At 29.2% G+C, this 14,158-nt stretch overlaps 1 protein-coding gene across 1 annotated transcript; it reads right to left on the bottom strand.

The window, feature by feature from the left end:
- Window positions 1-29: 29 nt before the first annotated feature.
- Window positions 30-9,751, bottom strand: LOC103569547 (protein abnormal spindle). Its single transcript, XM_053740535.1, has 3 exons — window positions 9,543-9,751; window positions 9,197-9,376; window positions 30-7,653 (listed from the first exon to the last, which is right to left on the bottom strand). Exons 1-3 carry the CDS (start codon window positions 9,552-9,554, stop codon window positions 1,045-1,047), a joined length of 6,801 nt encoding a protein of 2,266 aa, XP_053596510.1. The 5' UTR covers window positions 9,555-9,751; the 3' UTR covers window positions 30-1,044.
- Window positions 9,752-14,158: the final 4,407 nt, after the last annotated feature.

Genomic DNA, 14,158 nt, shown 5'->3' with positions numbered 1-14,158 from the left:
GTAAATAAATAAAAAAAAAAAAAAAAAACATTTACATTCACTATTATTTGTACAATACAGACTTGAAATAACGTCAATACTCCAAATTAATTACAGTAATAAAAATTAAAATAATTAAAAAATAAAAAATGAATTTCAATTAAATTGAATAGCCCAGTAAGGCAGCTACAAAACTCGAAACAAAATAATATTAAAATCTTGTGCCTATTCATATCTAAAATTTTTTTTTCTCAATAATAATAATAATTAATTAATAAATAAATAAATAAATATAATTACAACAAACATTTTAGCAATTACATACTATAATCATGGACTGTTGTATTTTGTGATACAAAAAAATATAAAATGAATTAAAAGTCGCTAACTTTAAAGCATTTTAAAGGTCGATATAAATAATATTATCACTACAGACCGCAATTAATTTTTTATCTAGAATATTTAGCAGTTGACTGCTTATATAAAAAATAAAATTAAAAAAAATAAATATATGAAACGTAAATACTACAGCATTAAGTGATAAAAATTTTAGCTGTAGTTTGCTATGATAGGATAATTATTTTTATTATTCTTTAATTCTTTATTTTATTTTATTTTACTTTTCTCTTTTTACGTTTATTAATTATCAATTACTTTTTATTTAATTATATCAACACAATGCTGAATTAAAGTGTATCACTTATTATTTTATTATTATAATATCAGCGAGCGTCTATGCTTCATTTTATGCTAAATAAATTATATTAAATAAATAAATAAAAAACAAATTATTGTAATCCCTGTAATAGGATTGACTGTTAAATGACGGAAAAGTAATTAATGTAACGCCAAAATAATTGTTTCTTATTGTATTTATTGCAATAAAAGTATTATAAAAAAATGAAACAAGAAATCTTATTAAAATACAAACTTTCCTTCAAGCATTCAAATATTTTAGTATTATAAAGTATTAAAAACAAAAAAATTATATACAGCTTTTGTTAATTATCTAAAAAAATATATTTATATATGTATTTATAGATATGTATCATAAAATATGATTAATTAAATTGTGATATTTAATATTTCAACTAAAGTCGACAGTGCATGGGATACAGTAGTAAAATATCTTGGTCTCCGTGTTCTCAAACCCCAGTCTGGCTTCTCATTAGGTAATATGGTATGTTGCAACGAAAAATTTCGCGTTTTATTTAAATTAACTTTATCTTTTTTTAAATTTGTTTCAGCAGTTGATCTTATCAGCCATTTGATACGAGGAGACTCTTTAACTTGATCAGCAAATTCATTATCACGAATGAGTAACCATAGTAGCGTAGCAAGATGTAAAAATAAATCAACATTTGACTTAATCATAGCGTTCATTAGTCGTGCTATTGTTTCTGTTTCATCAATATTGCGTACGTAGACCGATAATTGAGGCAATTTAATGATTGTAATAAGTATACTTGTACAGCGTAAGCAAACTTCCACCCAAGGTAATGAGCGATTTGAATTACCTAGGATATCATAGATAGTGTCGATTAAATTTAACTCACAAAATAATTTACAACCTTTTGGTGACAAACGGGTTAACGTATCGATACAAGCGAGACACATTGACAGTTGCCCGATATTTTTGATATTTTGCAGGGTACTCATGGCATCTTGAAGACGATTTTCGACAGTTTGAGATGGTACTGCTGCTTGCGATGCCTGTTTAGCCCGTTCTCGAACTTTTCTTATCTCTTCCGACTGATGTTTCCTGACAATAAACCCGCGATAAGTTGATTGGATAATTGTAGCTGCTAAAATTAATTTACGTTGTCTCGCAAAGTTTTCGACATTTTTACGCGACTGCAATTTAGACCGCCAACGATTTTGTACAAAAATAACAGCTGATTTTAATTTTATAAAATTACGACGTATTTTCTGACAGTTGCGTATTGAGCGATAACGTCTTTGAATAAATAGAGCGGCGGTACGTAGAGCCAAGAAATTATTTCTGATATTACGATAAATTATTAACTGTCTCCATGCGAGTTGAATTTTTATCACCGCGTTCTTTTTTATTAAATATTTACGGCGGGTAATAATCATTCTCCATTTTGATTGGAGACATATTGCGGCACTGCGGTAACGTAAATACTGATGACGAGTTTTTTTCATTAATTTATTTGCTCGCCAAAGAGACTGGAGTTTAATGACAGACTCACGTGTCTCTAGATAACGTTTTCTAATTTCCCGGGCAACTTTACGGGCACGATAACGCTGTTGGATCATTATAGTTGTTTTCCTCATTAATTTATATTCCTGATTCAACTTAATTGACAATTTACGCGCACGCCATTGGCTCTGTAAAATAATTGCTGCAGTACGAAGCTGCTGGAAGTCTTGTGACAGTTTAAACATTTTCCAATTCTTCTGTATAATTATTGCCGATTTTTTCCAAGCTACGTACTGCAGTTTAACTGCACGTCCGACTTTTAAAGCTCGATATTTACGTTGAATTACAACAGCAGCTGACCGTTGTTTGACATAAAGATGACGAGTTTTTGAACCAATCACTCGTGCTCTCCAGTGAGCTTGCAATATAACAGCAGCTTTACGTCGCTGCTGATAATTCCTGTAATCTCTTATCATCCTAAAACTTTTCTGAATAATTACTGCAGCTTTTTTATAACCTTGATACTGCATTTTAATTACCCTAGCTATTTTTATTGCCCGATATCTTCTTTGAATAATTATCGCTGCTGATCGCTGCTTGACATAAGAACCGCGAGTTTTCAAACCGATAACTCGAGCCCGCCACTGAGTTTGTAATGTGACAGCTGCTTTGCGTCGTCGCTGGTATTCTCGACAAGTTTTTATCATTCTCCAATTTTTCTGTATTACAACAGCGGCTTTTTTGTAGACAACGTACTGAGTTTTAATCACCCGGGCAATTTGAATTCCGCGGTACTTGCGTTGGATGACAATTGCAGCTGATCGCTGTTTAATGTAAAAATTGCGAGTATGTAAACCAACAACTCGCGCTCGCCAGTGACTTTGAATGACAATCGTCGCTTTACGTCGTCGCTGAAACTCTCTTGTAGCTTTTATCATTCTCCAATTTTTTTGAATAATTATCACTGATTTTTTATAAATTTCGTATTGCATTCTAACAGCCTGAGCAATTTTAATTGCACGATATTTTTGCTGGACAAAAATGGCAACTTGTCGCTGTTTGATAAAAGACGCGCGTATTTTAAACCCAATGACTTTAGCTCTCCATCTACTTTGAATAGTCACAGCAGCTTTATGTTCTTTCAAAGCATTTAAATAATTACGCCTCGCTGAAATCATTCTCCAGAAAGCCTGAAGCTTGATGACATTGACTCTCATCTCCAAATATTTCAGTCTCAAAGATTTGCCAACTACTTTAGCCCGCCAATGATTTTGTATCATAATCGCCGCTCTGCGGTCCGCTAAATATTTATCCCGACATTCTCTGGTAGTTTTCAAACAACGCCACCAATTTTGAATAAATATCGCGGCTTTTTTCTTTTCCGTATACTCGTGTCTTACATTCCTCGAGTGCTTGGCATTGCAGTACCACTTTTCAATTTTAATCGTCGCCTCTTTCAAACGCAAATAATTTCTTCTCTCTTTCTTCATCTTCCAATTTTTCTGTACCAATATCGCAGATCTTTTTATCTCCACAAATTTACTCCTCATATCACGAGTTATCAAAATACTTCTCCACCATCGCTGACAAATAATAGCGCTCTTACGTTGCAATTTATACTGACGGGCAACTTTGATCATTCGCCACCACGGCTGAATAATTGCCGCCGCTTTACGATAAGATTTAAATTTTGAAACGTAATCTTTTGTTTCGCGGTATTTTTTCCAAGCTCTTTGAATTTTAATTACACTCATTTTAATATTCAAAAATTCATTACGTCGATGATCTCTCAATTTACAACCAACCCACCAAGACTTGATAACTCTTACAGCATCTCTTTTAACCAAATAATCATTTCTGATTCGCTTACCAACTAAATAACATCTCCACGATGACTGAATTTTGACAGCAGCTGCAATAATTTTAAAATAATCCGCCCGCTGTTCAATCATCAATTTCCGCGCTCGCCATTTAGTTTGCAGTAGAACAGTAGCAGCTTTCAATTCTTTGTAATAATTATGAGTTGAATACTTTAATAAGCTTGCTCTCCACCACTGCTGTATAATTATCGCAGCTTGTTTAATTATAAGATAATTATTCCTTTCTCTTCTCATGATAACCACAGCACGCCATTGATTCTGTAAAATAATAACAGCTTGACGTTTACGCTGAAGGTCTTGTAAGTAAGGACGACTAGTACGTATTCTTCTAAACCATCTCTGTATACAAATAGCTGCGGCTTTCTTATCCATAAAACTACGACGATCTTTAAGCATTTGTTTTTTACGCAACCAACATTGCTGTATAAATCGAGTTGATTTGTCTAATTTCACAAGGAAAATATCACGTTCTTCACGCAATTTTTTATATAATTTTCTAGCACAATAACATTTCCATGTACGTTGGATTACAGAGGCAGCATTATTTTTTCTATTTGATAAATAATTTCTAATACGAATGAACCATAGCTTTGATCTCCACCATTTTTGTAACGTAATCGAGCTTTTTTCAAATCTTGGCGCTTGAAATTTGTATATTATCTGCCACAAAAGTGACAAAGTTTTTTCTCTATGACCATCAGCAATACTTTTGGCATCAATGTCACCAGCAATTGAGTAACCAGACTCTGCAAGAGCTGTCAGAGCTAATTCAACATTGAATACTTTTTGTAAACGAGATATTGCTGGTACACGACAACGTCCTGTCAATGTCTTGTCATTTTTAATCAACTCCATGACACGACACAGTCGTACACCGTCACGTAAATCAACAGCGATATTATTCACAGCATAATCATACTCGTCAATATAATTTTGCTTATGCGACACAGTGTAACCATGATTACGAAGTATTTTAGTAATATCGCCGACTCCGCTCAATAAATGACGTGAAAACGTCAGTAATATTTCACGGCTATCTTTGTAATTAGCTTTCTTGAGAAACAAACATGGATCATGAGCAATCAATTTGTTTCTCTTGACGTAATCCAAAAAATAAACCAGGAAGAGAAATTTTTTGAGTATAAATTTGTTCATGTGCTCGCGAAATTCTGGTGTACGCAATGTCGTGACATTGTGGACTGAATAAGTTTGTACTAAGAATGGATCAGAAAAAAATCTTGACATGATGAATTTAGTCAGGCCAATAATGTCATTATTTGAGTGTAAATTAATGCGTTCATTATAAATAACTTCCAAGCCAATTCTTAGCCACAGTGGATTGTAACTTAAAAATAATTGCAATATTTCTTTTTGCAATCCAATATCGCGGTGCAAATCGCGATCTTGTCGTATGACAAACAGACCTTTATTTATACAAGCGGTTACTTGAGTTAAGACAGTTGTCACTTCTTCCTTCGTAAGCATCGCAGCAGCGGCTTTACGCAAAGTATTGAGACGTGTGTTTGTATGGTACCTTGCTGATACTTGTTCCTTTGTTTCAGCCAACACGTTGCCTTTTGTGCGACAAGACTGCCAAATTTTACCGATATCTATCGGCACTTGCTCAACATCTGTATCAAGCTGCTCTGGAGGTGTCAGTAATTTGTTCAACCATTTAGTATATTCTTCCTCTTGATTTACTAAAAAGTTTTCATCATAATGAAGACTGTACGCGAGAAATGGATCGCCTTTCATTGATACAAACGGATTTGTTACTTGAGAAATAATGTTATCTGTACTATATAATTTATCTTTATCTCTAATTACTTTGATCGATTTACTTGTGCTGGTAACATTAGACACTGGTTTTAATCCTGATAACGATAATTTAGACATACGTACACCTGGAATTATTAAATTACCTTTTCTGACATTTGATTGTACCTTTTTCTTGTTCAAAATACTATTTTGTACAACTGTTTTGTCCTTCATTATTTTATTGTGTTTTATAGGCGAAGGTTTTTTAGCTGTCTCTATACGACGCAATCTTTTGGGCGGAGATATTTCAATACATCGGGCTTCAACTTGATCTTCTACATTCGAAGATTCATTAAATATTTTATTGACAGGTTTGGTTACTTTGTAAGTTTGAGTCCTGCGTGCATATGATTCTTCACTTATCATTTCAAGATTACATCTACTGCGACTAAATGATGATAAATTATTATTAAATGATGCATGATCCTGATTGCCTGTTGCCCATAGATCAGCTTCCAGTACTTGTTTGGCGCTAGCGTTATCTCCATTACGAATACTCTGTGATAAACTTAGTCTCGACTGATCAAAAGACACCGGTGATGATCGCGAATTTTCTTTCAGTTCACCGGAAGTGATCGTTGATGACAAATTTTTCGAAATAATCATTTTATCATTATTTTTAAAGTCATTTAAATAAGAAATTGTGGTGGATAATTCAAAGCTGATTGGAGATTTTCTTAATTGTTCATTTGATGTCTGTACAATTTGCTGGTGATGCTGCTGCTGTTGTTGCTGAGAAATCTTTGAAGTTTGATCGTTACCGCCAGGAGATGGTAATAATTCATAAGTACTATTTAATTTAAAAGAACCAAATGGACTTTTTTCATTGATACTAAAAGTATCATTTGATTGTATTGAAAAATATTCACTACTAGACGTACTTTTGCATTCAGTAGACCAGGCACCAGGTGATTTTACTGTTTTCAATGGAGTTGTAAAATTAATATTGTTTATTATTGCTGAAAAATTATGCGGATCTTCTTTAGATAAAATTTGCGGTGGTGATAATGAATCATTAAATATTTCTTCTTCTTGTTTCTCTTGATTATTTTTTTCTTCATCAATAATAATCATACGCTCAGTAAATTTTGGCTGGGTTAAATATGTCTCACGTCTTAGCTGCTGTCTATCGTCTATGGGCGAACTGATACGGGAATCACGCGGAGAGAAATCTACCTCTGATGGTTCAAATACTTGAATATCTGGCAATGCACTGTAAGAACGTAAGCCTACGGCAACTATTTTTTCATCATCTAATTTTATTTCCGGTATTTGAGTACGCGATGAAGTTTGTCCTTTCAGTGGAGTCAATTGAAAGTCACTGAAATCTAGTTTCATTAAAACATTACTTCGTACTGTTGGTTTTTGTTGTTTGTTACGTAAATTATTATCCGGTGTTTGATGGACATCATTGATAATATTAGTAACGTTTTCTTTATCAGCACGTTTTACCTGTGTTACTGCCCCGGGTACCGATTTCTTAACTACTGGCACGGGATTTATTGACATGGAGCTCATGGGAAATTTATTTGATTGGTTTCCATATCTCGAATCATTATTAACATTTGATTGTGTTAAAATTTTAGATTTACCTTTCGCTAATCCCTTCTTATTGTCGATTGACGTTGTTATTAGAGTTACGTCGTATTTAATTCGTCTATTATCAGTAAATTGCAAAATATCTCTCCAAGTTCCAGCTTCTTGCGGTGTCCATGACAAGGTAACTTGCTCTTCACTTTCACTGTTGATCTTAAATTCATTCGATTCCAAAATTATTAAACGTTCTGCAGGTGGTAGTTTACTTGTCTTCAACTATAAATAAACAGAAGAAATAAATAAATCATTAATAATTCAATTTTTTTATGTACTTGTACACAGAAAAAAATAAAATACACGAAGTTGTGTTTGAAATTATAACCCGGAACCTGGGTATCAATATAAGGAACGAACATTCCGGAAAATAAATTTTATAATACGTCATAAATTTTTAATGTTTAAGTAACGACTTTAAAGTTAAAATATCAATTTTTTCTGCATAGACAATAATTTTCAATATTTATCCTGTAATTTTTTAAGTTTTAATTATAAATTAAGGAATTACTATTTAGAATGATAGTATTTACTGATGACTTTATCATTGAATTACTTGTTGTTTTTAAATTTATAGTTTATTTTTTTCCGTATACAGAATTTGCGGGTACATGATACGGGAATTTTTGGCGGGGATATAGGAACCGAATTTGAAACTAGGGAAGTGAAATAATTCCAACTAAAAAACAGACGTATCTGTGAAATAACGTCTAGGGCCAATTTTTCAAACCAGGGTTATTTTTATCTGGGCTGAAATTAATATTGATGGTATACATATTAGAGTTATCTATAAAAATAAAATTTTCTCAGACGGCCCATAAAAAACTTCTTTTTAGTAAAAAAAATGCCTGAAGAATTTGATTTTTTCTTTATAAGTAAAAATTAACTTTGCTCGTCCTGAGGCACGTATTCTTTTTACTTATAAAGAAAAAATCAAATTCTCCAGGTATTTTTTTACTAAAAAGAAGCTTTTTATGGGCCGTCTGAAAAAATTTAATTGTTAACGATCTCTTTATTAGATACATTGACAATATTAATTTAAACCTAGATAAAAATAAACCCGGTTTAAAAAACCGGCCCCTAGTCGCTTATTGTTTGTTGTCTTTCTGTTGAATGCATTATTTAGAAATGAATGTGAATGTAGCAGACATCAGACAAATTTAAAATTATAAATAAATAGAGTAAATAATTAAAAAAATAATATTTTTAAAAATTACGCATTTGAAAAATTTAAAAATTAATAAGTGCATTTTTTAAAAATATTATTTTTTAGATTATTTACTCTACTTATTAATAATTTAAAATTTGTCTGATGTCTGCTACCCAGGTAGCACACTTGCCTTTGTGACATCTATAAGATATCAGATTTTAGGCTACTTTTTCACTTGTCTATAAGACACCAATATGTTGACAAAACGATCAGAAATTTATGTCACCGAAAAAATACCTACTTAAAATACTTAATACAAGTGACGACAAAAAGTAAATTACAAATAGTGGTAAAATAAGTCATCTTAACGACTTTTCAATTGGCATGAGACAGGAAAAACAACACGAATTTTCTCTGTCTTCGGAACCAACATTTGCATGTCATATTCATACCAAAAAAGATGACTTTGAGACAAAAAAAAATTTATCTTTTCCTTTTAAAAGACATCTTAAAGTTGACTCTGTGCTACATGGGTACATTCACTCCCATTATTTAGAATTATTTTTTTTTAGAATACGTTATAGTGTAATAAAAAAAAACAAATGAAGATCTTACGGTTAACTGCTTGTTAGATGGATTTTTAATGATGAGTTTCGCCGAAGTAAATGTGTTGATGGTTGTTTTTAAATTAATATGCACTTGAGTTTGAAAAGGTGCCAATACAAGTACTGGCGGTGGTTCTTCAATTTTTTCTTTAGCTGCTGGCAGTTCTTTCGCCTTGGGAGTTATGTTAACCTATGAAATTTATTTATTTTTTAAATTATTTAATTTAAATAATTCAATAATTGAAAACTCATACAAATTATAAATTATTATCAAGAAACACTTATAATTAATTATTTAAATTCATTACTTAAAATAAATTAGTTGACATGGTTATATTTTATGTTTGTAAACTTACTTGGAAATACATTTTATCAGTAGGTAATTACTGGTGATTATTATTCAATCATCGGAATAGTTATTATTTTGGTAAATGATTTAAATAAAAGTAATAATTATTTTTAAAAATGAATGTTAAGTAAATACGCGGGAATAAATTAACACTGTCACTAGTCAATATGCCGCCATGCAATCTCGTTTTAATATCCAACGGTTTTTTTAACAACTAAATTCAAATTTATCAGTTATGGATGTTAGTACCTGTTTACAATATAAGTGTGAATGTAGCAGACATCAGACAAATTTAAAATTATAAACAAGTAGAGTAAATACTTAAAAAAAAAATATTTATAAAAAATGCACTTATTAATTTCAATGTTTTTTAAATTTGCATTTTTTTAAATTTTATTTTATTTATTGTTAACTTTGTTTATTAATAATTTTAAATTTGTCTGATGTCTGCTACATTCACACTCATGTTTACAAACACTAAAAATATAAAAGTTTCAATGAGCATTAAATGTTCCTATATAATTTGCGCCATTTTTTCTAGATTGAAATTTACCAATCCCGTTTTTTAAAATAAAAAAGCCGCGAAAATTAAAATCTTACAAATTAAAATGTATATTTCATTTTTTTTTTTGAATAATTAAAATGATCCAGAAATTACCGGAAGGTTGAAAATGTTCGAATTTTTTGCAACAAATAAATTTTAAAAAAACTAAAAATATGCACATGTAAAAAATTTAAAAAACTATAAGTGCAAATTTTTAGAACACTTTTTTTTTATAATTTATCATTCAAAAAAAAATCAAAAAATGATTAAAGGTCGGCTAACTGCAGTATCATTAATTATAATTATTAAATTATGTTCAAAATTAATTCATTTATATACTTGTATGTATAAAGTATAAAATTAATTTAAATTTTAAAATTTTCAAATAAACTATTAATATTTTCATCTGGCTCAATTTTTGAATTAATATATAAATAAAAAAAATTTTATATAAATTAACAAAATTAAATAGATCTATAATGTTAAATATATGAAATAAAAATAATTTATATAAATTAATTGTTAGTTTAATTAATAAATGTGTAAATTGACAAAAATTAAATTTTGATTTATTTATTTAAATTTTGAACTCCAAAATATATATATTTTTTTTAATAATAATGAGATAAACAATAATATAACAATTTTTTGTTTTGTAATAATTGAAAGTTATGATAAAACCTCAAAATTATATGTTGCAATAATAAGATATGTTGACTATGTATACGAATTATTTCAGTATGTCTTCATTCCTAATTACTTTTGTAAATCTTTAAAGACTTGTAAAAAGTAACTCAATTTCTTTTTTTTATTTTTCTAACAAAAAACGTACCTACTATTTAAATAATTAACAAAATTATATTATTGACTATTGTGTTCTGACGTACATCAGTAAATAATAATATATTTACGTGTAGACTGTAAAAAATTTGCGGAGTGAACCTGGATTAAATCCGGAGTGAATGTCAAGCAAATGACTTTTTTATTTAATCTCGGAGTTAAATTCATTCCGAAGAGTAGTTTATTTCACTATTGAAACTCTGGTACGGAGTGAAATTCACTCCTGAAAAAAGATTATTTTAGTATTAAAACTCTGAATCAGATTGAATGCGGATTTAAAATTTTAAATAAAATCCAGATTTTTAGATTTGAAATAACAATTTAATGGTACTTTTAATATATATGTAAATTTTAATTACCGTAAAGTTAACAGATAAATGAAAATTTTATTTTTAAACAGATAAATTTAAAATTAATAGAAAAAATTTAAAAAAAATGCATATGATCGTTTAGAAATTTGGTGATTTACAATCATATTAAAAACCGGTTCAAGGAAATAAAAAAATCATCAAGTTATAAATCAAGTCATCTTCGTTGGAATTAAATCGGGATTCAAGAATAGAAGACAAGTAATATTGATACTGAAACAAACTACAATCTAACGAACTGACATCAATATGTCAAATCAAATTTGACATTCGACGGATCAGTTTTAAAAATTTTTGAATTGTTAGGGATAAATTGACTTTAAATTAATTATTAATTTTAATTCATGAAGAAAATTGAAAGGAGGCAGAGTAAATTTAATTTTCCGTTGATTTTACTTTCATTTTAAGAGTCGCTTTCATAACTTGTAACTAATTATTTATTTGTATTGCTGTAGTGTATTTATTGTAGATTATTTTTTTCATTAAATTTACTTTGTGGAATTTTTTACAGCTACCAAAATACTGTAGCAATAAATACTTAAATAATTGGCAAGTTGATAAAAGTATTTATATTTACTTTAAATTTGACGTTTACTTGAATTCCGAACTATTTTCACTTCATGTGCCAAAAAAATAATCCTCATAAATTATGAGCTCGTAATTTAAAGATTTATAGTCATCCTACTTTTAGGATCGGATGATTTAATTTAATAATAAAAAACAACCGTATAAGTTTTTGGTGGGTATTCTAAAAATAGTTATAGCTCAAATCGACCGTTTAAAAGTTATATGACTGAAAAATTTGCTTTATATGCGTATAAGCTATGCGCAATTATATATATGAACATTTGACAGATAATTTTTATAAAACAAAAAAAGCTAGGGATGTTTGTATAGATATTTGTTTAAAAGACAAGCGTTAAAAGTTCTATTTAAAGATGAGGAAACAAAAAGTTAATATTTAAATAAATAAATTGAAAATTTGGAATGGTTGTAATTTATGAATTAAAATTTTTAAAGTAATTTTATATGAGACCTTTAGTGTAAATTAAAAGTTTTTATATTTTATATAATTAATTATAAAAATATTAATATTAAAAATAATTGATATGCAGTTTTGTTCTTTCATTTTCTTAAAATATACTTTAGAAAGTCCGACGGAAGGTTTTTCTACAGCTTCCGTAAAACAAAAAGGTACGAGATATTTTTAAATCTTCAATTTCTACAGGAATTGTTTACTGTAAATAAAATCATTTGAATTTATTATAAAAATTATCCTTCGATGTTCACATAATTATTTAAATGAATAATGTATACTTACTTAATGATAAAAAATAAAATATAGCCGATTTTAATTGATACTAGAAGGAAGTGGGACCAAAAATATTGAACTTCTATTACCCTGATTAAACAAAACGATTTGTGACAATTAAAAACGATTAAAAATTAAATCATTATTAATCGTCATAATCGTCATGGATTTTCAGATTTAATCGTCCCAAATCGTCAAAAGACGATTTATTGTTTTACGATTAACAACGATTAAAATTTTAAATCGTCATGAATCATCTTTAATCTTCATTCGAAAAATTTAATCGTTTTTAATCATCAATTGACGATTTATGACGATTCGAAACGATTAAAACAGTTTTAATCGTCACAAATCGTTTTGTTTAATCAGGGTAATTCAGCAACTTTCTGTATTTTTTATAAAAATTTTAATGAGTATGAATGTAGCAGACATCAGACAAATTTAAAATTATAAATAATTAAAAAAATAATATTTATAGAAAATGCACTTGTTAGTTTTAAAATTTTTTAAATGCGCATTTTTTGAAAACTTTATTCTATCAATTATTTACTCTATTTATTAATAATTTTAAATTTGTATGATGTCTCCTACATTCACACTCATAACATTTTGTCTCAAAAAATAAAATTTTACTTAATTAATAAAAGTGTATAATTTATTTGGTTCAATTTCCTGATATTAATTTAAGCGCGGTCTGAACTTTTTTCTGTCACACTCAAGTCAACGAGCGGTTCTATCCTTGTTGCACGTGCGCAGTAATTGGAAACTCTGAACACGTTTTTCTCTTCAACAAATGAACATTTTTAAAAAATGAAAACGTATACTGCCGGATTATAGAGTAATGTATGAAGCTTCGTCCTTAATTTTGAATTTAAAAATTTTGTTTGAAAGAAAAAATTGCACAAAAATTACTATAGATCCTCCTTCCCAGACAGCATTTAAGTCGGAATGACTGATTTACGACGTCTTTTTAAAGGCGTCCTCAAGAAGTCTTATCATGACTTCTTAAAGATGTCATTTTTAAGAACTCTTAATTAAGATTTCTTGAAGACTCCATAAATAAGACGTCAGTTTTGTGATGTCTAAATGTATTTTTTTTAACTTCTTTGTGAAGTCAAAATTAGGAGCTCCTTATGACGTCGTGGTAAATTCATACTGGTCTTATTTGCGAAGTCAGGAAAAATAACTCTTTTTAAAGATGTTTTACTGAGTTCGCTAGGTAGCTCATTCGACATTTTGAGAACTTCTCAAACACTTCTTTAAGAAGTGAATGTAACATGTAAATCATAAATAGGAACTCATTCAGAACTCATCGAGATGTCATTTTGCTATCTGAATTAATTTTGTATTGTAGGATGCTAAAATATTTTGTAAGCAAAGTGTAGCTTTTAAAATGAATGATAAAAAAAAAAATTATTCTTACTATTTAAAATTCAAAAGCTCTATGTGGAATATTTACGGAACTTTTTTCGCATCCGCATACAGAGCTTGATACAACAAAAGATCCAAACCCAAATAAATCTAAAACTATTTCTAAAGCAATTATTAAGTAACGGTCT

Source organism: Microplitis demolitor, chromosome 7 (genome assembly GCF_026212275.2).
Source record: "Microplitis demolitor isolate Queensland-Clemson2020A chromosome 7, iyMicDemo2.1a, whole genome shotgun sequence".
Taxonomy (NCBI): Eukaryota; Metazoa; Arthropoda; class Insecta; order Hymenoptera; family Braconidae; genus Microplitis; species Microplitis demolitor.
The sequence above is the reverse complement of the archived record's forward strand: the minus strand, read 5'-3'. Positions and strand labels throughout refer to the sequence as shown.

Bases quoted from the DNA above. Each gene is read 5' to 3' on its own strand.
- LOC103569547 (XM_053740535.1), bottom strand. The intron at 7,654-9,196 runs GTAAGATCTTCA...GTTTATTTATAG, and splicing joins CATCTAACAAGCAGTTAACC to TTGAAGACAAGTAAACTACC.